The sequence below is a fragment of the Phascolarctos cinereus genome, unplaced genomic scaffold (assembly GCF_003287225.1).
Source record: "Phascolarctos cinereus isolate Bilbo 61053 unplaced genomic scaffold, phaCin_HiC Scaffold_2;HRSCAF=192, whole genome shotgun sequence".
Lineage (NCBI taxonomy): Eukaryota > Metazoa > Chordata > Mammalia > Diprotodontia > Phascolarctidae > Phascolarctos > Phascolarctos cinereus.
The window spans coordinates 184,092,738-184,118,761 of NW_027555625.1; the positions used below are offsets into that span (position 1 = coordinate 184,092,738).

At 37.8% G+C, this 26,024-nt stretch overlaps 1 protein-coding gene across 4 annotated transcripts; it reads right to left on the reverse strand.

Annotated features, from left to right (window-relative positions):
- Window positions 1-25,636, reverse strand: CLN8 (CLN8 transmembrane ER and ERGIC protein). 4 transcript variants are annotated; one of them, XR_013484643.1, is made up of 4 exons: window positions 25,465-25,636; window positions 12,846-13,496; window positions 4,162-9,212; window positions 1-3,876 (listed from the first exon to the last, which is right to left on the reverse strand). XR_013484643.1 is itself a non-coding variant. In XM_020972998.2 (4 exons), exons 3-4 carry the CDS (start codon window positions 13,386-13,388, stop codon window positions 8,889-8,891), a joined length of 867 nt encoding a protein of 288 aa, XP_020828657.1. In that variant the 5' UTR covers window positions 13,389-13,496; window positions 14,067-14,116; window positions 25,465-25,636; the 3' UTR covers window positions 1-8,888. The 4 variants fall into 4 exon arrangements, 3 of the variants coding, with proteins under 3 accessions (XP_020828657.1, XP_020828659.1, XP_020828656.1); XM_020972998.2 differs by adding an exon at window positions 14,067-14,116 and having other exon boundaries at window positions 1-9,212; XM_020973000.2 differs by having other exon boundaries at window positions 1-9,212; window positions 25,479-25,636.
- Between the last annotated feature and the right edge of the window lie 388 nt (window positions 25,637-26,024).

Here is a 26,024-nt window from a genome sequence, read left to right on the forward strand (position 1 = left end):
GCAAGTTTGAGTTTTATTTCCTACATATATATTGAACTGTTTCACATTTATAAGAATCATTAGCAATAGATAATTAAGGGGGGTACACATCAATTAAGGAATTGTTGTTAAATCAATTATGTTAAATGAATGTAATGTGATACTACTGTGCTACAATCATTTCTAATAAACCAAGAATCATTTCTAAGAAACTAAGAACTATATGAACTGTTACAGGACAAAGTAAGCAGAACCAGGAAAACAATGTATACAATAACATTATAAAAACAACTTTGAAAGACTTAGAAACTTTGATCAATGCAATAAACCCATGATTTCATGGTTTATTTCATGATTTCAAGCATTCTATTCACTTCCTAACAGAGATGGTGGACTCAGCAGGGGCAAAATGAAATGTGGGGAGAAAAAATAAAATGTTAAAAAAAAAGGGGGGAATTAAATCACCCTTCATGTCACAATACCAGTTGTATCCAAAAAGTACATGAGAGGAAAATATCATTTCAGAAATCTCATACAAAATTATGAATACTTGCTAAGCACAAAAGAATAAGTTTTGCACTCAGAATTAGAAAATTAGATCTTATCTCAGTTACTTTCAAGGTAAAACGAAATTCTAAATGTGGCTCGTTTTCTCTTGTATTTAAAACAATTCTTATTGACAAACTAAAACCAGGGAATAAAGTAGAATAGACAAGGAAATTCACACACACACACACACACACACACACACACACACACACATTTCCCTTTGAGAATCCAAACCTATTTGTAGAGTGACACTTGTACTGTATAGAAAAGCTCCTGTCACCAAGAGTTTCCCTAAGATGCCTCAATAAGCTGCTTTTGTTCTTCAATGAGATGCAGGCCTTAGCTTTGGAAGCTAATTCTATTCTAAACTGGGATTGAATTGGTTTGCTTAATAACAACTTTAATCTGAACTTTTAATTCTGCTCATTTGACCATTTCACTAGGCTCCCTCTAGCTTTCAACAAAACTCAGTCCCACTGCATTTCTACATAACAAAATCCAACGGGTAGTAACAGAAAAAGAAATCCCATTCTAAATACTGTAAACACATAATTCATTAAATATCTGGGGATCAGTCTACCAAAGCACACAAAATATTTATAGAACAACTTAAATAGCTAGAGAAATATTCAGTGCTCATGACTGGGCTGTGCAAATAAAAATAAAAAAGATCTGTGTTTCATTTTCCTTATCTGTAAAATGGGAACAATAATAACAATAAATAGTACTTAGCTCACAAGGTTTTTGAGAAGATTAAATGAGATAATGTATGCAAAGCTCTTTGCAAACCTTAAAGCACTTTTATTTTTTTTTAAAAATGACAATATTGGGGGCAGCTAAGTGGCACAGTGGATAGAGCTCCGGCCTTGGAGTCAGGAAGACCTTAGTTCAAATCCAACCTCAGACACTTACTTACTAGCTGTGACCCTGGGTAAGTCACTTAACCCCTAATACCTCACCAAAAAAAAAAAGACTATTACCAAAATGTAACTTGCATTTTAAATATTAAACCAATCAAATTACCAAAGAAACATTTTTTAGAACTTGATAAAATAACGGGGGGAAAACACTTAGAAAAACAAAAGATCTAGAATATCAAGGGAAAAAATGAAAATAGGTAGTTTAGTTAACAAATTGAACAGCAGCAGTCATCAAAACTATCTGACATTGGCTAAAAATAGAGGTAGATCAATGCAACAGACTGGACAAGGCAGAATCAGAAATGAAAGAACTCAACAACTAAGTGTTCCATAAAGCAGAAAAAACAGAACTTGGTGAAGGGGGAAAAAATATACACATCATCCCTATTTGATGAGAACTAGTGTGAAAACTAGAAAGCAGTGTGATGGTTATTTTTTTATACTTTACATCATATTCTATTTTAATCGGATACATAACCTTAATATCAAAGATCATAGTATAGAAAAAAAATCAAGAAATCAATTATATGCCTCTCACAACTATGGGTGGATGTATTCATAACCTAACAAGGGACAGAGAAAATTACAAAAGATAAAATAGATAACTTTACATGAACTAAAAAGTTTCTGTACTACTACTACTACTACTACTACTACTACTACTACTACTACTACTACTACTACTACTACTAATGATGCACCTAGAAGAAAGGAAGTACATGAATTGGGGGGGGGAATCTTCCTATCAAATTTCTCTGATAAGCGTTTGGTATCCAAGAAATATAGACATAAGACCAATAGCCATTTAGTTCCATATATATATATATATATTTTAAAATCAAAGGATAGGAACACAGTTGTAAGAAAAATTGAAAAGTATTAAAAGAATATGAAAGTGCTCCAAAACACTAACAAGAGAAATGCAAATCAAAACAACCCCCAGTTTTCACCTTACATCTGCAATTGATAAAGATGACAAAAAATGACAGTAGTCAGTGTTGGACAAGTTATGGCAAGATAGGCACACCAGTATTGTTAGTGGAGCTGTCAATGAGTATAACCATTTTGGAAAGCAATTTGAAATGATGTAAATAAAGAGACTAAAGTGTCCATAGCCTTTCACCCAGATATCTTATTACTAGAGTTTATACCCCAAGAAAGTCATTGATAAGTCCCTATATAGTTTTATATATATATATATATATATATATATATATATATATATATATATATATGTATATATATATATATATATATATATATATATGTATATGTACTGAAATAGTTATATGTCAGCACTTTTTGTGAAAGCAAAGAACTGGAAACAAGAGTAGATACTCACAGATTGGGGAATGGCCAAACAAATTGTGGTACATGAATGGAATGGAGTGGAATGTACATGAATGTACAGCAAAGTAAGCAGAGAAAATAACATGCACAATTATGTAAACAAAAAGAATTGCACCTGTGGCACATACACATACACCAAAACTGAATTTTTTGAAATTATAAAGAACAAGCCCGGCTGAAAAGAGATGAGAGAATATGCTCAACTGACCCCTTTGCTAAGGTGTCCATAGATGTTACAATGTTGCACATTTTCAGACTTTTTCTCTGTATTGATTGGCTGTGATTTTTTTCCCATTTTAATCTTTTAAAAATGCTATTTGAGGGGTAGCTAGGTGTACAGTGGATAACGGCCCTGAAGTCAGGAGTATCTGAGTTCAAATCAGACCTCACACAAAACACTTGCCACTTACCAGCTGAGTGACCCTAGGCAAGTCACTTAACCCCAATTACCTAAAAATTTTTTTTAAAATGCTATTTGTTATTTGAGATGTCTGTAGGAGGTGGGGGAAGATATTGGGGAAAACTATAATGTAAAAAACAAGATGTTAATAAAAACTTTATAGTTTATCTTGCAGGCAAACCATCTGAAACCATCTCCCCACACTGGTGTTTTGTTTATTCCCCACTATTTTCATTCTTATTCCCCCATCATAAATTTTTTTTCTTCTTTTCTCTACCCACTTCCCATAATTCTAGTTAGCCATTTCCCTATACTGCATTAGTCTTCTACTTGAACATTTATAGAAAGTGTCATTAAGCTTTAGAGATGGAAGGTTAGAGATCATCTAATGCAGGTGTTCTTAACCTGGGGTCTGTGAACTTTTAAAAAAAGACTGAGGTAATTATCTCAACACAATTGGTTTCCTTTGTAATCATATGCATTTACTTAAAATAAGCACATACATATATATATATATGATGCATGAATTTAAAAATGAAAACATTATTCTGAGAAGTGTTACCAAATAGCTAAAATGGTCCATTATCCAAAAAAGGTTAAAAAATTCTCCTGCTTCCTGATCCAGGACTAATTCCAGCATACTATACTTACCTCTTGCAGTGTTAAGGGAGTTTAAGTCTAATGGAAAAAGAAAAAAAGAGGTTTCAGGGACTGCCGTGTGGGGCATGTGATGATGTTTCCAGTTTGGGGTTGTCTACTATATTTTTACTTTCAGGGGTTGTGCTTAGTGATTTATTTTGAGGGGAGCCTAGTTTTAATGGTAATGTTTTTTTCAATTGTGATGTATAAAACCATATAAGTCAATGTCAAATTCTGAATACTGTTCATATTTCTGAATACTTCTAAATACTGTTTTTTGAAAACATTTATTTTGAATACTGCTCATATTTTTAGTAGTATTACCTTTCTGGTAAAAGTAGTTAGGTGGCTCAGCGGATAGAATGCCAGGCCTGAAGTCAGGAAGACTCATCTTAAGTTCAAATCCAGCCTCAGAAATTTAGTAGCTGTGTGACCCTGGGCAAGTCACTGTTTGTCTCAGTTCCTCATCTGTAAAATGAACTGGAGAAAGAAATGGCAAACCAGTTTTGTATCTTCGCCAAGAAAACCCCAAATGGGCAGAGTTGAACATAAATGAAAATGAAAATTAAAAACTGAAATTGAAAATACAAAAACCTTTCTGATAAAACACTATCCATTTTACTTTAAATACATGCTTGGGAGGAAGAAAAAAAAACCCATATTACTTGATGTTATGACTACAACCAAATCTCAAATACTGTAGCAGCAAAATATACACTTGGTTTTACACTAGAAATAAATAAAAATTCACTGAGCCAGTATCTTCCTGTTATAGAAATCGTAAAATTTAGATATGAAAGGAAATCTTAGAAGAAATGTTTTAATAATGTTAACTGATACTACAGTGTGGAAACAAATTCTGGTTTAGTCAAAAGAGATATGAATTTTGAGACATGAGAGGACAGATTAAATCCTAGCTCAGAAACACAGTAGCTATGTTTGCTAAAGCACTGTGCTAGGTATGTGATGAGATACAAAGGCAAAACAGTCTCTGCACACAAACAGAATAATATCAGATTATTATACACTGCAAAGAACAACAGCTGTGAAAAACTAGAGAACTATGATCAACACAATGACCAAACATGACTCCAGGAGAGGAACCATGCTTTCTACCTCTTGGCAGAAGTGAGAGCCTAGAGACACAAAATGAATCATTCTTTTTCAGACATTGCCAATATGTGGATTTGCTTTGGGTCACTATACTTATTTGTTACAAAGAAAAGTTTTTATTGTTATTATTATTTTAATAAGATAAGAGGGGTAGTGATAGTCATAGTAAAAGGGGAAGGGAATGAGCATTAATTAAGTGCCTCAGATGTACCAGGCCCAGTGCTCCCTCCTTCACCAACAGTTAAAAAAATAAAAGAAATCAATGTAAAAGAGAAAAGGGCTTACATGGCTACTTTACAAGGTTTCAGGAAAGAAATCTTTAGAAATCTTTTAAAGCATTAAAGAAAATTAGTATTAATGAAACCAGAGACTTAAGTATTTAAAAAGACATAGCTATAGCAGGAGTCTTAGAAATGGGAATATGGGCTGGTCACTTACTTTATAACACTTCACATGTAATACTAATAACTATTTACATTTCTGAGGCACTTTATGATCTATAGAGAACTTTCTCCACAGCATCCCTTTGTGCAAGTAGTATAAGTTTCATTATAAGTAACCTGTCCACGGTCACAAGGGCTGTAAACATGAAAAGTGGGATTTGAATGCACACCTCCAGAGTCTCCATCCTTGTACCTCTTTATTTCAATAATATACTGTGTGCTAGCACTTGGCACAGTTCCTGGCACACAAGGGGTGCATAATAAATGAGTACTGATTGATCAAGACTGTCAGGGTACAAAGGGCAGAAAAGGAAAAAAGGATGACATGATTTGGAGAAATGACTTTCTCAACCCCTAATAAAAGTGAAATAAATATTAGAATCCTAAAAAAAAAAGTTTTTAAAAATCTAGTGGATCTGTAATCTCATCAACTTGAATGTTCCCTCTAGTGATGCAGGTTGCAGTTCATTCATACCTGTGTAACTCCTGTCTCTGTCCTTCTGTAAATTCACCACAGAGGGTTCACCCAAGGTGTTGAAGGTGTTCCTCTATATTATGAGGTATCAATAAAACAATTGATCCATCTACTTGATACTCTGCACCTTCACCACATGTTCAATCCTTTTCATATTATGCATTTCTCTCATCACAACTTTTACTATTGTTCTTCAAAGACCCATATTTGTTATGTTTAGTCAAATAAATATTAGGCTAAAAACTGTAAAGCACACTGAGTTTTGTAGTCACTCAAAATGTTGATCACATTTTTATATCTTTCAGAAACAAAATATCCACAACTAAAGCTCTGTGATAAATAGCAAGGTTAATTTATTTTCATATATGAATTGGGATTCCACTTTTTGGTACTGCTAATGCAAGTCACATTTTCCTGCTTCTGAAGGGAAAGTTAGTGACTGCAGAGCAAAGGATAAATCACACAGAGAATATTCAAGTCATCTGAGGAATAGGCAGTTAGTGAGCTGTATTCTGATGGTGCTAACATGGCCTCTAGATTTTAAAACCTTAAATCATTAAAAAAAAAAGATATCAATAGGTTTTATATATATTGATCTAAAATTTCACCAGTGACTTCCAGAATTTGAAGCACCACTTTTAAAAAGCACATTTAGCACATTCCTAAACATTTCTAATCATGTAATTATTACCAGAGGCTGAAATTAAGATATCCTCTCATTTAGCCTTATTAATCATGCAAGCATTGTAAAGGAGCTTTTCAATAAAATTGACTTTATACAAAATAAAATCTAGAAAACCTTAAAATATCTGAAAAACCATACATTTAGTAATTTTGAATTCTTTTGATTTGAATTTTTAAAATATTTTTAAAAATTGGGTGAAAGGAATAGACAATTAAGCAAACAAGTACAGGGTAGAGGACACCTGATATAAAGCAAAATGTGGTCAACAGTTCTTGAGATAATCCCTATGAATACAATATAAATGAGATTTATACCTAAGAAGCAGCTCAGGGATGATGCCTTCAGAACCAGATTCACAATTTGGATAGCAAAAAATACATATAAAATTATTCTAAAACTTCTTTTCTAGCAATTTGTCTTCCATTAATTAAGGTCCTCTGATGTCTTGACTCAATATGGGGATGACTCTAAGTTTTCAAAGGCTATGTTAGTGGAACATCACCTCTGGCACATCTGGACATGCTGGAAAGGCTGACTTTGTGGCAGTGGCAGACCATTTTGTCACCTTAAGATCAAACAAGTTAAGTTTGGAAACACAAAACATCATAGGGATTAAGACTAACTAGTTTTTTTTTTTAACCAAATTAGAAGTAGCAGCATTTATATAGCATGTTAAGGTGTGTAAATTTCTTAATAAATACATCATCCTCACAATGACCCTGGGAGGTAGATGCTATTCTTTTCCTTATTTTATAGATGAGGAAACTAAGGCAGACAGAGGTTAAGTGACTTGTCCAGGATCACACAGTTAGTGAAGTGTCTTCCTGACTTCAGGCCCAGCATCCTATGCACTGTATTACCTACCTGCCTCAGTGTAAGGACTTTGTTGCTGACATAATGGATTATTGAAGTACTTGAAGTATAAAGATAATTTAGCAAGAAAATACAGGCTAAAAATATTACAAGATTACATTTAGCTGTTATGATATCATTTAAATAATAAAAAATATAAGGGAAAAGAGGCAGTATGGCATCATGGAAAAGAGCTGGTCTCAGAACCAGGAAGACCTGGGTTTAAGTCCTGTCTCTGACATACTGATGAAGTGACCTCAATGCTCTGCGCTATTCTCTAAGATTATAAATTGTAGAGAAGGGGTTTACCTGTATTAGTAAAGAGAGTTTCCTAGATGAATGAAATCACAGATCCAGTTCTTATATGCCAATGATTATGGACACATTTAAACAACTATAAACCAGGATTAACTCTTAGTACATTGCCATGCTAAAAATAAAGGAACTAATATTTTGACAATTTTGACAGGCAGCCTAGATATAAACATCTTTTAAAAAAACCCTCAGACAAATTACTTTCAGCATCACCATCTGCTTTCCAAAAAGTAGTCACTAAATTATTTAACCCAAATTAAAAAAAAATCATTCAACAAAGGAGTAAAGATACACCTTGCAGAAAAATATGGAAGTTAATTCATTTAACCTCAGCTAATTATTATTACTACTCAATTAAGCCTCCATTTGGAGGATTCACCTAAAGAAATATACTTGTCCAAAAAACAAAGTAACTACTCCAGTGTCTTGTAGAACATTATACAGAGCATTTTATATGAACTATTATGACACTATGAGGGCCTGCTCTTGGGTGCAAATTTATAGCTAAAATATATGAATCAGAAATTTTTCACATCTCTTAATAAGCACTAAAGTTTTTTCAAACATCTGCTTTGAAATTCCAACTCCACAACAAAATCCCTTCATTTCAAGAACCATTATTTCTCTCCATGGTTTGTCATTTGAAACTTGGAGAATTAGCTGGTTCATGTATTATTCTGCCACTAGGTGACACTGTTGCACATGTAGCTTTAAAAAAATGTAATTATAACATTAAAACAGGGCTACAAATCACATTATTGTATGAAAACAAGAAAAGAAAATAAATGCTGTCTCAAAGTCAATCTACAATTTGAGAGCTTCTTATATGAAGAGACAAATGTATAAAGGAACTTTAAATTTGATCTATGCCTCATATTTCTTAATACTACAATTAATAAACCCAACATGGGTAAAATTTATTGCACCTTGAAGTCAAAAGAACTTGTTATGGGGCAAACTCCACTAATAAAAGCAAATTGAGGTTTAAAAACAAAAAAAGAAATACTTTATGGGTACTTCAAAATAAACATCAGGAAGACACAAAAATCAAAACAAACACCTATTCACTACTGGTTATTGATTTTAAAAGAATTTTCTCAGAATTTCACATTGTATGTGTCCCATTTAGTTTCTAGTTCTTAGCAGGCACTTAGTTGTTCTGGCAAAATTATTGCCTCTTCCTTAGGAGAGTCTGGCCATTCACTTTTACAGACTGACTGTTTTTTGGTCCTGAATGTACAAAGTTCCAATCCACCGGATTAAGCAGCTGCTGAGTCTTCTTGTGTGTCCAGTATGGGTTAATAATTAATGTAAGGAGGGCCAGTCCAACAAGGAAAAGTGCAAGGTGTGGATGAGCCAGACTGTTGAGTAGATCATCCCAGTGCTGAAAACATACCCACCACATGTGGTAGGTCAAAAACATGCGTCCATGAAACATGTGGATCATCAACCACTGGTTTACCTTCCAAAACAGAGTATCAGCCCAGCCAGCCTGCAAGGGGAGAAAAAACAAATAAATATAATTATAAATATATTTATTCTATATTAAACATATAATATAAATATACTTATATATATATATATACAATAAATAATATATATAATAAATATAATAGTGATAATATAAAATACAACAATGATAAATATTATATATATAAATTATTATCATGCTGTCAATAAATTTTTCCAACAAATAATTTAAAATTAATTGTTTTACATTTATTAAGGACCTACTAAGTGCCACATCATACATGCTATAATTAGTAATGGAGAGATGCAAGCTTACTATACAATAAAGGGAATATAACATGTCCACAAGTCTGAAACATAGTGGAAGGTGGTAAAAACAAAGTACTCCAAGAAAATCTGAGGAAAGCTCACTTTCATGGTGCTAGAGATGGAGAGGAGAGCTGGGGATGCATCAGGGTAGGAATCTTAGAGGAGTTGGAGGCTATACAGCTTGTACACATGCAGGGGGACAGGAGTTCACAGGACAAAAGAAAAAAACAGATAGTTTGTCTAGTCGGACTACAATGTCTCTGTAATTTTTACATTTGGGGAGGGAGAATGGGAAAAAAGGCCTGAAGGGCAGGTTGGAGCCAGACTGTACCAGCTCTTAAATGACAAATTTATCCTACATGCAAACAGGAGCTACTAAAGGTTTCTGAATGACATGGCCAGAACCTGCAAATTAAGGAGAGTAATTTGGCATGTAATATGAAGGATGGATTAGACAGAAAAGAGTCTAGAGGCAGGGGGATTTTAGTTAAGAGGCTGTTATAGTAATCTAGGTGAGAAAGGATGAGGATCTCAAATAGAGTAGTGGCCAAATGAACGAGGGTGTGGATGTATAATGGCTACTATGTAGGTAGAAGTAAGACTTTTAACTGATCAGATTTTGGGGGGGAGGTGTATGAGAGGGAAAGCCAAGAATTACACGAATTATTCACAATTTTCAAGTTTTGTTACGGGCTTTGAATGACTGGATTAAGTAATTAATGACTCTTCAGGCTGATAAAAATGATGAACAAAATTTTTATAAAGTAGTTTTGCTATTTAGATAACAAAGGCCAGGCTGAGCTTCCACTAAAGTCCTCTCATGTGACAAGGAGAAATGACCCTGTCTTCTCAAAGATTACTTCTTAGAACTAGAAGGAACAGTGGTCATCTAGTCTAACCATCAAGAACTGAGGCCAAAAAGTTAAGTCTTGATCCAGGTCATACAGATGAGTAAACAGAGTCAGTCAGACCTTTGACTCCAAATCCAACACTCTTTCCACTGTATGACATGCAAGGTAGCATGCTAGGTACTGTGGTTTTAAAAAAAAAAAAGACAACTTATGTGTCTCATGAGCCCAACTAAACTCAAAGTACTTCATCACTGGGTTGACTTCAGGGTGGAGTTTTTGGATATACTATCTCCTCAGCTGTGGAGAGGAACTGATTGACTCAAGCTAGCTCCACAAAGCACTGAAGGAACAACAGCAACGCAAGAAAGCTTCCAAACTGACATCAGAAAAGTCAAGTTTTGAATAACAGGGGAGAGACTACAGGAAGGTCCATGATAATGAAGGCAGAGGCCCAGAGATGATTTGTTTTTAAAGTATCATCATTTTGGCATTATTTTCAGCCTTCTTCCTCGACTTCTTTCAAATCAGCATCCTCTCTGTCCTACTCCTGTGGTAGAAGCCCACTGATGTGGTCACCAACAAGAAACAAGCAAGCTTAACAGAGGCAACAAATACAATTTTGTTAGGCTCTCAACTTATTATGAACCCACAACATGCCTAAGCAGTTGGAAAAATAGAGACAATAAGGAAAGCTACTTACTTGCAGCACATTGACTTAAAGAGTCAAAGGGACAAGTAATTAGAAGACAAGAATACCAATAACAAACTGACTTCTTTCAAGAATTGTTTTTTGTGTGGCTGTGTGTGTGGCTGTGTGTAGGACAGTGGGTGAGAGGGACACTGTTTGAGGAAATGTCTGGCTGTCAAAACAAAATATGTATATATGTTTTTCAAAGTGCTTAGAAAGCAGACATAAAGAAACTCTGGTTAAAATTTTTAGAAGGCAAGGTAAAAGGTCAGGGACTATTTCTTTTCGGTCTGCATTTCCAGCTTCTAGTTGAGAAGACTCAGTTTATCTATCACATAGAGGAAGGATTAGGCTTGAGGGCAGAACCAGGAAGAATAAGTAGAAATTGAAAAGAGTAAAATTTAAGCTGGATGTTGAGAATAACTTCCTGACAATCAGAGCTTTCCAAAAGTTGAACTGGTTTCCTAAAGGTTGATGGCTTCCCCCACCTTGAAGATCTTCAAGCAAGGGCTGGACAACCATTTGCCAAGTTATGATTTAATGGGGATTCCTTTCATATATGGATTGGATTGGATTGGATGGCCCCTAAGGGAGGTAACCTGCAACTCTGCCACCTATGATGCTTCCCTGGGCAAATCACTTAACTTCCCCATTTCCTTGCCCATAAAAGAAGGGAGAGAGTTGAACTAGAAGATCTCTAAAGTCCTTTACATTTCTGCAACAATCATCAAAAATAACATCATGTTGGAACAATTAAGGTTCATTTTAAAACCATAATTTCTCTGCCTTTGTTACAAGGTAGTAAGAATTTCTATTATAAGCAGACACAGGCAGGATGGTCAAGCTAAAGTACTGAATCAGTTATTAAAAATTAATGAACTTTATGATGCAAAATGACAGAAATCCTTCCATCTCAATAAGGGAGAATATGTGTGTGTGAGAGTTTGGGGATCTCAAACATCAGATTTTATCAAGATATAGCTTTAGAACTGGAAGACATACGGATTCTGTAGTCTATGCCCATTATTTTCCAGAGCTTTTTAATAAGTACTTCATGATCTATATAAGTCTTACAGAATTTTAGGACTAGAAAAAAATTAAGAAAATCTAACAATGCTTTCAATTCATAGGTGAGGAAATTGTGGCTCAGAGAAGCAAAGTTCTAAGATACCCAAGGTAACAAATGCAGTAAAGTAGCTAAATCTGGATTTGAACTCACATCTTAATTCAGGAGCCAGTGCTCTTTGTATTACAAGAATTTTTTTCCCTTCTACTCTCTTAGTCTTCCCATTTGGGGTTGCTCCTCTCATAGGATTCTAGGTATAGACATAAATAAAATGGAATCAAACAGAAGTGAACACTGCTAAGCACACTGCTCTCCAGAGGAGCCTAGATGCTAAGCCACTAGAGCACTGGATGACAATCTGCATAGGATTTTAAGCTTTAGAAAGTGCTTTTCTCATAGCTGGTCTCACTTTACAGACAAGACACACAGAAGTGATGTGACTATTCCAATGTCATACATTAATTGTCAGGGTCAAGACACAAACTCAGGACCTGACTCCAAATGTAGTGCTATTTTGCATGAAGGAACTTAATCTCTCTGTCAGTTGCCTCATTTAAAGGATGGGGCTAACAACACCTGTAGTATATCTACCTTAAAAGGTTCTTGTATATGTAAGGGCTACAAAAATGGCAATTTCTATAATTAGCCCCTCTCTTTAAATTTCCTTGCTGTGCCCTTCACCTTGTCTTGACACCCCTAGGTAGCATAATAAGTGTCACGCCTTCAACGAGAAGCACTTACCTTTAAAAGCATCCAGGAGATGCAGGTAAAAGGGGTGCTCATTTCCAGTAGCAGGGTTGTCATGGCTAGATAGTGGCCAGCTTTGAGACTGACCACTAACCCAAGAAATCCAAGAAAGGCAAAAAGATGATGGACTACTAAGAACATGTCAAATGTCCAGAAAACCAAATTTGACACATGAACAGCAGCATTTTCAAAGAAAAAGAAGCCAGTTGCAGTTGCAATATTAAACCAACACCAGTTCTGCTGTGAATATGCTTTATCAGCAGAAAGAACAGGGTCCCCAAGCAAAGCCCACAGACCAGCAATGGAGCTTTGAACTCCAAAAACTGCTCGGGTGGCAGCAAGATTCCAGAAGACCTTCTCCTTAGCTACCAGAGATCGATAGGTGGCATTAAGACAGGAAGAGAGCTGATGGCAGACCACAAAGACACCCAGGTAGAAGAAAAAACCGGCCACCACTAATGTTAAACGGATTTTCCATGAAGCATAGTCCATGTCAAAAATGCTTTTAGATGCCGTACTGTCACTTTCAAGATTCATTTTTCTACTTCAAATTTTGGCGATGTCGGATACAGTTCAACCACTTTTTAGTCTAATGCCAAGGCCTTCTTTTCTGGCTTCCAGGATCCTCATAAGTCTCTCTTTAATCTGAAAAAAAGAAAAAATAGTTCACTAATAAGGACCAAGTGGAATCTGGAACACAAAACTACTGTGCTTCCCTATGGCATTAAAATACCATATACCATTTTGTAAAAGAAAAAATAAGGAATGTAAAATCATGTTCCCAAATAGGTGAGTTCATTTTATGCCTAACCACCTGGACTAGATGGTTTCTAATCTGAGGTCCAATAAATCAACAAACAGTAAATCCTGAAGATAAAAATATAGAAACCCGACAATTCTTGACCTCAAGGAGCTTACTACTAAATTCACTCAAACTCTTTGAAGCTCTTCCCATGATTCTATGAAGGGTTGGTAAAAGAAGTAAGGAAGGAAACAAGCATTTGCTTACTATGTTCCAGGCACTGTGCAAAGCACTGGGAATACAATAACAGCTAACATTTATTATTTTAAAGTTTGCAAAGTGATATGTGTTCTTATTTCATTTTTACAACCCTGTGAGGTAGGCACTATACTATCCCTATTTTAGAGATAGGGAAACTAAGGTTTGCCCAGGATCACACAGCTATTAAGTGTCTGAGGGAGAAGAGAACTCACCTTCCAGACTCCAAGTCCAGTGCTGTGTCCACTGCACCAACTAGCTGTCTCTAATATTAAAAAGAAAAAAAAAGGCATAAACAGTTTGGGCTCTCAAGGAGCTCACAGGAAGAAAACATGTAAACATCTATGCACCAACAAGAAATACACAAAATAATTGTGAATAGTCTCAAAGAGAATGCACCAGAATTAAAGGAATAGGGAAAGGTTTCTGGAAGGTGGGACTAACTGTCTTAAAAGAATTGAGACAGCCAAAAAGCAGGGATGTGGGAGAGAATTCTGGGCATGGAGACTAGCCAACGAAAATGCACTGAGTCTGGAGTGAAATATCTTGTTCCAGCAAGCAGGCCAGTGTCTCGGGATAGTAGAGTAAATGGAGGGAAGTAAAGTATAAGAAGTCTGTAAAGTGTGAATGGCGAAGGTGTGATATGAAGGGTTTTAAAAGTCAAGCAGGATTTTATATCTGATCCTGGAATAATAGGGAGCCATTGAAATTGAATGAGGAGCAGCAGAGGGTGTGTGTGTGTGTGTGTGTTGGTAAGAATTATGCTTTAATGCCACTCTGATAGCTGGCTAGAAACAGAGAGAGACTTGGATCACAGAAACCAAACAAGAGATAACTGCAATAGTACAGATATAATCTGCCTGTACCAAGATGGTAGCAATTTCTGAGAGATGTTGTAAAGGTAGAATTGATAGGATTTGGCAACAAATTGGATGGGGGGTGTGGGTGTGTGTGAGAAGAGGGATGGATGCCAGTGAGGAGCTGAGGATGATACCTAGGATGCCATCCTCAGTAACTCCAAGGATGGTGGTATCCTGGACAGCAACAGGTAAATTTCAAAGAGGGGAGAGTTTGAGGGGGAATAAGTTTAGTTTTGGACATGTTGAGTTTTAAGAAGTCTATGTGACATTCTGTTCCAAAATATCCAATAGGCAGATGGAAACAACAGACTGGAGGTCAAGAGAGTTTAGGGTTGGAGAAATAGATGGAAGAATCATCTGTAAAGAGATAATGATTGAATCCATGGTGAGATCAACAAGAGAAACAGCAGAGAGGGAGCAAAGGGCCCACAACCAACCTTGGGATACAACCAAAGTTAGTGGATATGATGAAGATCCAGAAAAGGAGACTGAGAGAACAAGGAAAAATGTACTGTCAGAAAAACTGAGTGTCAAGGAGAAGAGTGTGATTGACAATATCAAAGTATAAAAAGAGGTCAAGGAAGATGAGGATTGAGAAGCCTATTAGACTTGGCAAACAAAAGATTCATTGCTAACTTTGGAGAAAGTAGTTGGCAGTCTAGTAAAATCTATGGACTTTTTCTTAGGATGTTTCTAAATGTATAAAGTATACAGAATTATAAAACAATTATGTTAAAACAGTAGTCAAAATATTTTTTTAAAAGTTCACTGACCCAATTTTAATGTCACTTCATCTAAGGTCCAGCAGCTAGGTGGCACAGTAGATAAGAGTAACACCTGAGTTCAAATCCAGCCTCAGACACTTACTGTGTGATCCTAGGTATGTCATTTAACCCTTTTTGCCTCAGTTCCTCATCTGTAAAATGAACTGGAGAAGGAAATGGCAAACCAATTTGCCAAGAAAACCCCAAATAGGGGTCACAAAGAGTTGGATACTACTGAAAATGATTGAACCACAAAAATTCCTGACTCTAGGTCCATCACTATATTTACTATGTCGCCTTGCTGTCTCCACCTTTTTTTTGGTTTTGTTTTGTTTTTTGTCTACGCAATGGGGTTAAGTGACTTGCCCAGGGTCATACAGCTATTAAGTGTTATGTGTCTGAGGCCACATTTGAACTCAGGTCTGCCTGAATCCAAGGGTGGTACTCTATTCACTGCGCCACCTAGCTGCCCCTGTCTCCACCTTTTAATCAAATCAACACTTCAACTACTACTGAAAAGAATATATTAACTCTCTAATAGCACTATTTACCACCTTTGTGATTTACTACAATCTCTCTCTCTCTCTCTCTCTCTCTCTCTCTCTCTCAGAACCCTTTGGTATACTTCTACTTCCAGCTTCTTAAGCCAATTCAAACTAAGTCCTTAGGGAAAGGCTATAAATAAATTTAAGTTCGGGATAATAAAATAAATTAGGCCTATAGTTTCACTGATTAAATCAATTGAACTAGGAATCATTTTTGTATCTTAAGATTTTTAAATTACATCTGAAATGACACTATCACAGTAAGTGACATAAATGAACACTTGCAAGTCACCAAATACAGTTAAGTAATCACCTGCCCCACTACTGAGCCAAAATAGGACTGTATTAGAAATGTTTCTGAGTGTTGACAATGTTGAACTCCCAGTGGGTATCAAAAGAAAATGGCAGCTTAATAGATCTTTCACGTGATTAATTCTTTAAAACTCATCTTCCTATAGAAGCCACTGGCTAACATCTAGCTCTATGTTCCTTCTGAGCGCCCAGAACTGTCTAGTGCCTGATAAAACTGTGAAGTACCTGATGTCTTTCCCACAACAGGTTGGTGAAAGTGGCAATCCTGCATGTGTTGCAACTGAAATCTAAATACTGAAACAAGTTCAAAGTGATCTAAAATTGAAACTTCATCCCTTCAATCACCAATTCAGTCTCTTAAAACTGCAAAACCACCCCAGAAGCCTAATAAAATCTCACAGTCAAAAGCACCTTGGCCTTCTGGAAACTGAATAATCTCTTCCATATATATGCATGCATGTATGCAAATATATGTGTGTGTATGTATGTAAATGTACATATACAACTCACTATTTTTCAGATGTAAGTAAATGCTGTTGTGATTAATAAAATAGACAAGCTAAAAGTGTTACTGAACTCAAAGAAACTTTTTGTCTTCATGTATTTTCTCAAAGATTACTGAGAGTACAATTTACTACCAAGTACAGTGGCTGAGAGAGAGAGGAAGGGATGTCTGGAATTTTCTGACATTAAAAAGGGGTCCTCATAAATAAAAACAACATGGCATAGGAGAGGGCAAGTCTTACAGTCAGGAAGTACTCTTTTGATCCATACTGAGGTTGTGACTCACAATTTCTCAAAGTCCTAGGCAACGCTCAAAGAACATAAATTAAAAGATGAGTTACTGACATGCATTTTGGACCCTGAAAAAAATTAGGTCTTGACCAAACAAAACTAATACTCAAAAATGTTGAAAACTTTTCCTACACTAGGCTGCCTTATCTATATTTTGCATCTCTTCCAGCTCCTAGCAAAAGGTTTTGCCCAAATAAGTGCTTAATAAATGTTTAATTTACTGGCTAAAGTCACCCATTGAGGTGGCAACAGGGCCAGGAACTGATTCTGTGACTCCTGTGTCTCAGTTTAGTGCTCTTTCCAATACACCCACTTTGATTCTGGTGGAAAGTCTTCTTTTCATTTTCCATAAGCACTTGGTTGTATGTTTAAAATATCAAAGGTCAATTAGTCAAAATAATCTTCATGATTTTCTCTTTTCTGGATTTCTTTGTAAGGATTCATCTCCCCCATGCCTGGAATGCACTTTCCTTCCTTACTGTACTTCAGAATCTAGCTGTGTGACCCTGGGGAAGTCACTGAACCCCACTGCCTTGCAAAAACAAACAAACAAAAAACCAAAACTTCAAAATCTCTAGCTTCCTTCAAAGTTCAAATTAAGCCCCTCGTCCTATAATCTGTCCAGATTTCCCCCTCCCAATTGGTAGTGTTCTCTACTTAGAAATTGTTTTTTGAAAAATTTTGCATTTGAACTTTCTATGTATTTCTCTCCAATAAGATGCAAATTCCTTGAAGGGACTATTTTTTTTTCTTTTAGTTTTCATATCCTTAGTTCCTTGCACAATGTCTGGCTCACAGCAGATACTTTCTACAGAATGACTGAGATGAATAAGCATGTGATTTTAAACTAACCATAAATATACACAATACAATAATGTAAGTTGAAAAAAACTATCAACCAGAAAATAACTGAAAATGAATGTTGTAAAATTACAAAGACCAAGCTTGACCACAAAGAGCTATGAACACTACATAATGTCAGATTGGTTTTGCTTAACTCCTCCTGCCCCCTTCCTATTTTTAAAAAATTATTATAAGGAAAGGGTCTTTGGGAGGAGAGGAAATAAAGGGGGAATGATCCAGAAGGGAGGAAAATAAGATCAGAAGCAGAGATAACAGACTGTTGTTCTGTTATGTCCAGCTCTTTGCAATCCCATTTGGGGTTTCCTTGGCAAAGATACTAGAGCGATTTGTCATTTCCTTCCCTAGCTCATTTTACAGATGAGGAACTGAGGCAAAGAAGGTTAAATGACTTGCCCAAGGTTAATGTCTGAGGCCAGATTAGAACTCAGGAAGATGAGTCTTCTTGATTTAGGCCAGGCCCTCCATTCACTGGGCCATCTAGCTACCCTGATCAACCTGATTAAGCACTAAGGGCTGGAAGGTTGAAGATTATGAGGATGAAAATCAGGTAAAGGAAGAAGGGTGAGGCATAGGGAGAGATGGAATGATAGCAGATTGTGATGAGAAGGGAATTCTGTGACTACATAGTTAGAACGTTCTTGGAGTTTCTTTTATGGCTAATGGGAGGCCTAGCCAAAGGGGTCTAGTGACAACTGCAATAAGTCATTTGTATTCAAAGACAGTTCTTTGATCATCAACACTTAGTACAGTGCCTTGCACATAGTAGGTACTTAATATTTTTGATTGATTGATCATTATTGAAAAGGTAGTGATCTATTATCTATTTTCCTATCTGCCTCAATTTCAATTGACCTTCTAATTCTAAAATCTGATGACTCTCTAAATTTGCTTAACAGTTTAATGTCTGCATTAAGGAAGAAATAAGAGTACATGCATCTTTACAGGCCTCTTTCTAGACCTAGATTTTATGACTTCAATATTTTAACACACAGGATTTCTCCTCCCTCCCTCCCCTCCCCTCCTATGCCAAGAAGGAAGGTCAGTCATTTCACCCCCGAAGGAACATTTTAGATTAAGTCATTCATACTATATCACCTCTAGTATTCTTAGAAATCTTAAGGCATATTTGAAAATTAACTTATAAAATGTTTAGAAAGCCCATGTTAAGTATCTGTCAAGAACACTTGTCTTGTATGGTTCTTCAGATATGGATTTATTCAACCCTTATCACTTAAGTGTAGTCAAGTTTAAGGGAGGTTTGCTAGGGTGGCTGGCTCCCTGAAATGTGCCAAAGCAATACAGTAGTAGAAAGTGTTGTGGTCTTGAAATTAATTTGAGGTCAATCCCATTTAAGACACCAGCTGTGTCTTTAGTTTCTCTACCTGTAAAATGGGTAGACTATTTCCTGCCCTAATTTCCTCACAAGGCTATTATATGGAAGGTACATTATTATATAAGGGAGGAATACTTTTCATTTGTCTTTCTGTATCCCCAATGCCTAGTACTGTTGTTCATTCATTTCAGTAGAGTCCAACTCTCCAGGACCCCATTTTGGGGTTTTCTTGACAAAGATATTGGAGTGATTTGCCATTTCCTTCTCCTGGTCATTTTATACGTAAGTAATAGAAGCAAACAGAGTTAAGTGACTTGCCCAGGATCACTCAGCTAGTAAGTGTCTGAGGCCACAACTGAACTCAGGAAGACTGGGTCTTTCTGATTTCAAGCCTACTGTACTATCCACTGGACCACACAGCTGCCCACATTAGTACAGTGCTTAATATCTGCATGTGATTTATTTGAAAACTTAAATAATTCATTCAGAAAGCATTGATTAAGCACCATTTATTAATCACATACTTATTCATCTCAGTCATTCTGTAGAAAGTATCTACCGTGAGCCAGACATTGTGGCAACGAACTAAGGATATGAAAACTAAAAGAAAAAAAAATAATCCCTTCAAGGAATTTGCATCTTGGGCGGAGCCAAGATGGATGAGTGAAAGCAGTGACTTGCTGGAGCTCTCCTCCAAACCCCTCCAAATACTCATAAAAAATGGCTCTAAACAAATTCTGAAGCAGCAGAACCACAAAAAGACAGAGTGAAACAAATTTCCAGCCCAAGACAACCTGGATGATTGATCAGAAAGGTGTATCGCGCAGGGCTGGGAGCACAGCGTGGGCGCACAGGCCGCAGCAAACCTGGAGCAGGCCTCAGAGGACTGAATCTCAGGCAGCTGTGGAGGTTTCCAGACTCCTCAATCCACCAAGGCCAAAGACAACTTAGAAGGTCAGTGGGAAAAGTCTGTTTCTGTCGGTGCTGAGACAGGAAGGTGGGGTTTCAGCTCCATTTCCCAAGAGCGTGGCCCTGGGGGGAGCAGCTGCTTCCCGAGCTTCCAGACTGAGGGGGAATCCAGTGGCTGATCAGAGGGGGATTGCAGGGATCTCTTTGCCAGTGCTGAGGCAGGAATCTCTTGCTTTGCCCCGTGTGGATCTGGGTCACAGTTCTGGGCGGCAGTGCTGGGGTGAGGAGGAGCACTGGAGTGGTGGAGCTTGTAGTGGCTGTGAAGAGGAACCCTTTCCTCACAGTTACAGGACAGAAAGGAGTACTTGTGGTCACAGGCCAGGAAAGGAGTAAACACCTCGCTCCTTATCATACCACCTTGGAAGAACTGAAAATTTACAGGTCCCTACAAGTATCTCTGAAAACAGCTACACAAACCCCTGAAGCTTGGGACAGTACACTCTCCACATTAGAAGCAGACTCTTACCTTAACAAAGAGTTTAAAACTCAAGTAATTGGCCGATCATGAGCAAGCAGCAAAAAGAGTCAGACTATATTATCTTACTTTGGTGAAAAAGAAGATCAAAATATACAACCAGAAGAAGACAACAAAGTCAAAGCTCCTACATCCAAAGCCTCCAAGAAAAATATGAATCAGTCCCAGGCCTTGGAAGAGCTCAAAAGGGATTTGAGAAGCAAGTAAGGAAGTAGAGGAAAAACTGGGAAGAGAAATGAGAGTGATGCAAGAAAATCATGAAAAACAAGTCAACAGCTTGCTAAAGGAGACCCAAAAAAATACTGAAGAAAATAACACCTTAAAAAATAGCCTAACCCAAATGGCAAAAGAGGTCCAAAAAGCCAATGAGGAGAAAAATGCCCTAAAAAAGAAAAAGTCCAAAAGATTACTGAAGAAAATACTTCCTTAAAAATTAGAATAGAGCAATTGGAAGACAGTGACTTTATGAGAAATCAAGACACTGTAAAACAAATCCAAAAGAATGAAAAATTAGAAAACAATGTGAAATATCTCATTGGAAAAACAACTGACCTGGAAAATAGATCCAGGAGAGAGAATTTAAAAATTATTGGACTATCTGAAAGCCATGATCAAAAAAAGAGCCTAGACATCATCTTTCAAGAAATTATCAAGGAAAACTGCCCTGATATATTAGAACCAGAGGGCAAAATAGAAATTGAAAGAATCCACAGATCTCCTCCTGAAAGAGATCCCCAAGGGAAACCTCCTAGGAAAACTGTAGCCAAATTCCAGAGTTCCCAGGTCAAGGAGAAAATATTACAAGCTGCCAGAAGGAAACAATTCAAGTACTGTGGAAACACAATCAGGATAACACAAGATTTAGCAGCTTCTACATTAAAGGACCAGCAGGGCATGGAATATAATATTCCGGAGGGCAAAGGAGATAGGATTACAACCAAGAATCACCTACCCAGCAAAACTGAGTATAATCCTTCAGGGGAAAAAATGGTCATTCAGTGAAATAGAGGACTTTCAAGCATTCTGATGAAAAGACCAGAGCTGAATAGAAAATTTGACTTTCAAATACAGGACTCAGTGGAACATGAAGAGGTAAACAGGAAAGAGAAATCATAAGAGACTTATTAAGATTGAACTGTTTACATTCCTGCATGGAAAGATGATATTTGTAACTCATGAGACTTTGTCAGTATTAGGGTAGTTTGAAGGAAAAAAATTGTATGTATGTATGTATGTATAGATAGATGATAGATAGAGGGCACAGGGTGAGTTGAAGATTAAGGGGTCATATCTGGAGAATAAAATTAAGGGATGAGAGAGGATATACTGGAGAAAAAGGGAGAGGTAGAATGGGGTAAATTATCTCACAAAAAAAAACAGAAAAGAAAAGTCTCTACAGTGGAGGGGAAACAGGGGAAGGTGAGAGGGAATGAGGAATCTTATTCTCATAGGATTTGGCTTAAGGAGGAATAACATACACATTCAATTGGGTATGGAAATCTGTCTTACCCTACAGGAAAATAGGGGGAGAAGGGGACAAGAGAGCAGGGGGATGATAGAGAGGAGGGCAGATTGGGAAAGGGTAATCAGAAGCAAATACTTCTGAGGAGGGACAGGGTCAAAAGAAAGAATAGAATAAATGGGAGGGCAGGATAGGATTAAGGGAAATAGAGTTAGTTTTTCACAACATGTCTACTATGGAAGTGTTTTGCATAACTGCACATGTACAACCTATATTGAGTTGCTTGCCTTTTCAATGAGGGTGGGTGGGAGGGAGGAAGGAGAAAATTTGAACTCAAAAGTTTTAAAAACATGTTTTAAAAAAAATGTTTTCACATGCAACTGGGAAATAAGAAATACAGGAAATGGGATACAGAAGTCTATCCTGCTCTACAGGAAAATAGGGGAAGGGGATAAGAGAAGGGAGGGGGGAGAGATAGAAGAGAAGGCAGACTAGGGGAAGGGGTATTCAGAATGCATGCCATCTTGGGGTGGGGGGAGGGGTGAGAAATTTGGAACTCAAAAACTTGTGGAAGTGAATGTTGAAAACTAAAAATAAATAAATTTATATTTAAAAAAAAGGAAAAAAAGGAATTTGCATCTTATTGGAGAGAAATACATAGAAAGTTCAAATGTGCTAGGTCCTGCATGAGTTGTATCCTGTCAAGATGGATAACAGTCTGATACACAAACTGTTTATTACATTAGGGATAGGGAACAAGGGACTATCCTTGTGGTTTCCCTAGCAGAGGAACTAATGGATGAAGAAACTCCTGATATAAAGGAAGTTTGCATGTTCTCTGCAAGTTATATAGTCTTGGAGAGTTGCCTAGAGCATTGAATGGTTAAGTGACTCGTCCACAGTCACTCAGTCAATATGTGTCAGAGGTAAAATTTAAACCCATGGCCAGCCTTCTATCTACTATCCCAGACTGCCATTCATCCCTACTTTACAGGTAAACAAAGTGAGCCTCAAACAGTTTATGTGACTTGTCCTTAGGTACACAGCTACATGAGTGTTGGTACTGGGATTTAAACCCAGGCTTTCTGACCCTAAATACATTTTTCTTTATATAACATTCTCTTAACTAGACTAAGTGTATGTCTTTGGGAAAACCACTTCACTTCTTCGGGATTATTTTCTCAACTATAATGGAGATGGATCATCAAGGCCCTTTCTGGCTCTGCCATTCTATGATTTATGGAAACCCAAAGAGTTGAAGCAAATGTGTATTGAAATTGAAAGACCTGCTTTTTATCTTCCACTTATTGCCTGCATGACCTTAGGCACATTACTTCTCTAGGCCCAAGTTCCCAGTTTGTCAAATCTGGCATGACATACATTCCCTCCTCAGTTCCACCTTTCAAAAGATAGCTCAAATGTCACCTCCTTTTTGAGGCTTTTGTTAATTCTCTTAAAATTACAAGTAATAATTTTATGTATATTTACGTGTACATGTTGCCTACCTCTACGGAATGCAAGCTTCACAAAGATAAGGACTATTTCAGTGTTGTCTTTGTATCCCCAGTGACTGTCAAGTTCCCTCCCAGCTCTAAATCTATAATCCTATGACTTTTCCACATCACACATGAAATAAACTGCATAGCTAGGACTAGAACCCAGGTCTGCTGATTTCCAGGTCCTGTCTCTACTACACCAAGGCTGGAAACAGGTTTCCTGACAAACCACTGTTAATTCTCAGGAAATGAGCTGACTTTGGTCCCATACTTATATGATTCATGACCTGAGACATGGTATAGTACAGAGCAAAAAACTCCAATGAGATTCGAATCCCAGTTCTTTCACTCACTAGCTGTATAATTAGACAAGTTATTTCATGTTGCTGGTGCTTTGGTTTCCTCATCTGTAAATTAAGAGTCTGGATTTGATAATCTCTAACTTTCCCACTCCAAAACTAAATCTACTATCCTAAAGTGGAAAACTTTTTTGTCATGTACATCTCTGACTTTGGGCTGCTCCTCAGAGAATGTCACTGGTTTGATATTCAAGGTTTTTCTAACTTTGGCCAAATATTGTGCTCCATTGGCATAGCCTTCAAGAACCATCTTCTTCTGAAGAAGAGGGCTTGAGGTTTACACTCGAAGTAAATAGAAATGGGGAACTTTCCCCCTTGGGAGAAAGCAATAAACTTCAATTTTTCCCAAAGCCAGTTGCATGGATCTCCCCTTTGCCCCCAATACATTTGTATACGTATGAATCATTTCCCCAAGAAGTAGAATCTAAGTAGAATGAAGGCAAGACCTGCGTCATTCAGTCATCTTTACAAGACTACACCTGCCACAGGGCCTCACAAGTAGTAGATGCTTTTTGTCAAACTGTATTGGAATCAAAGCTGAAAGGCACTCAGATCACGTAGAATTTAGTCGAATCTCTCTTTTTATTGGCAAGGAAACTGAGGCTTACAGAAGGGGAGTGTTTTGTCCAAGCTCAAAAATATTAAGTGGCAAAATTGACAGGGGATTTTTATTATCCCAACTCCTAGCTACAAATCCAGTATCCTTTCCTCCCGTTTTGGAAGCTTCAAAAAGAACACGTCCACTAATGAGCGCTTCAAACTTTCGGACACTGGCAGGGTTTTCTGTTTGCCCTTTCCCACAGCCTACAAAAGCAGCTGACTTTGTAGATAGGGACTCAGGAACCAAAGCTGTCACCCCATTCCACCAAATGGAATTGCCCTCTTGGGCAACAAAAATTCATTTCAAGGTCCAGGGGTGGGAAGGAATAGATTTCGTATACAGAGTCATAGAATGGACAAGACCAAGTAAGTACACTGCTTAGAGATTTAATGTAACCCATTCACTTTAGAGACGCAGGAAAACAACTGACGCGTCATCCCACACGGGAGGAGCAAAAGAGGGGTACAGTTGGGATCATCCCCTTTCCACCACTTATTGGGCTCAGGGACACGCTCCAGGCAGGAAGGGCTGGAGGACCAGTTCCTAAGCGGCTCCTCTGCTCTGGCTCTTTCGCGCATCCCGTGGGAGCAGGATGGGGGCGGGGTGGCGGATGACCACCATCACCTCTAAAGAGGGACGCGTTTGAGCCAGAAGGCCAACGGCCTGCAGTGCCCCAGGTGCAGTAGCCCCGCCATCCTCACCGGCCCGTCTCCTTCTCCATAAGCCCTTTGCACTGTCTCCGCCACCCCCACCCCATACCATTTTCGGGGTTACTCACGCAGATCCGCGGACCTCAGTTCTCTGCAACCCTTCGGGGCCCCTTCGCTTGGCTCTGATCTACCAAAGTCAGCACCCGCACCCGAATCCAAACTTGCAAGATCACCCGATGCGTGGGGCCCCTTGGTATAGCCAGCCTCCCCCGACGGACCTTACGCAGCAGTCCCGGCTCCGAGGCGTGGGACGAAGGCGGAGCCACAGAGACTCGGAGGCTCGTGAGCGAGCCCCACCCACGTGACGTCCGGCCCAACCCGGCCCGCGCCACTCCTGCGTGGGGAGGGGGGAAGCCTCGAGGGAGGAACTGGACTGCACCAAGTGGTGGAGTGGAGGAGACACCGAAGGGAGAAAGCCGAGGGCGGAAATGTGGAATTCAGTGTCCATCCTACAAGCCTAGGCTGGGGGCGACCGTTGCGCTCACAGGATAATAGCTGTAGAGCTAGAAGAGGCCTTAGAAACCTTCCAGTTTAGTCCCCCAGTTTTACTAAAAAGGGGAATGAGACCCAGGGAATTGTAGCGATTTGCCTGAGGATCACATAGTTTTGTAAGTGGCAAAGGCCGGGT

What these genes read in the sequence shown, in the direction of transcription:
- CLN8 (XM_020973000.2), bottom strand. Translation starts at nt 13,388, where the DNA reads ATGAATCTTGAAAGTGACAGTACGGCATCTAAAAGCATTTTTGACATG. An exon ending in TCTCCTGGATGCTTTTAAAG is followed by an intron (nt 9,213 to 12,845) that starts GTAAGTGCTTCT and finishes CTCCCCTTGCAG; the next exon opens with GCTGGCTGGGCTGATACTCT.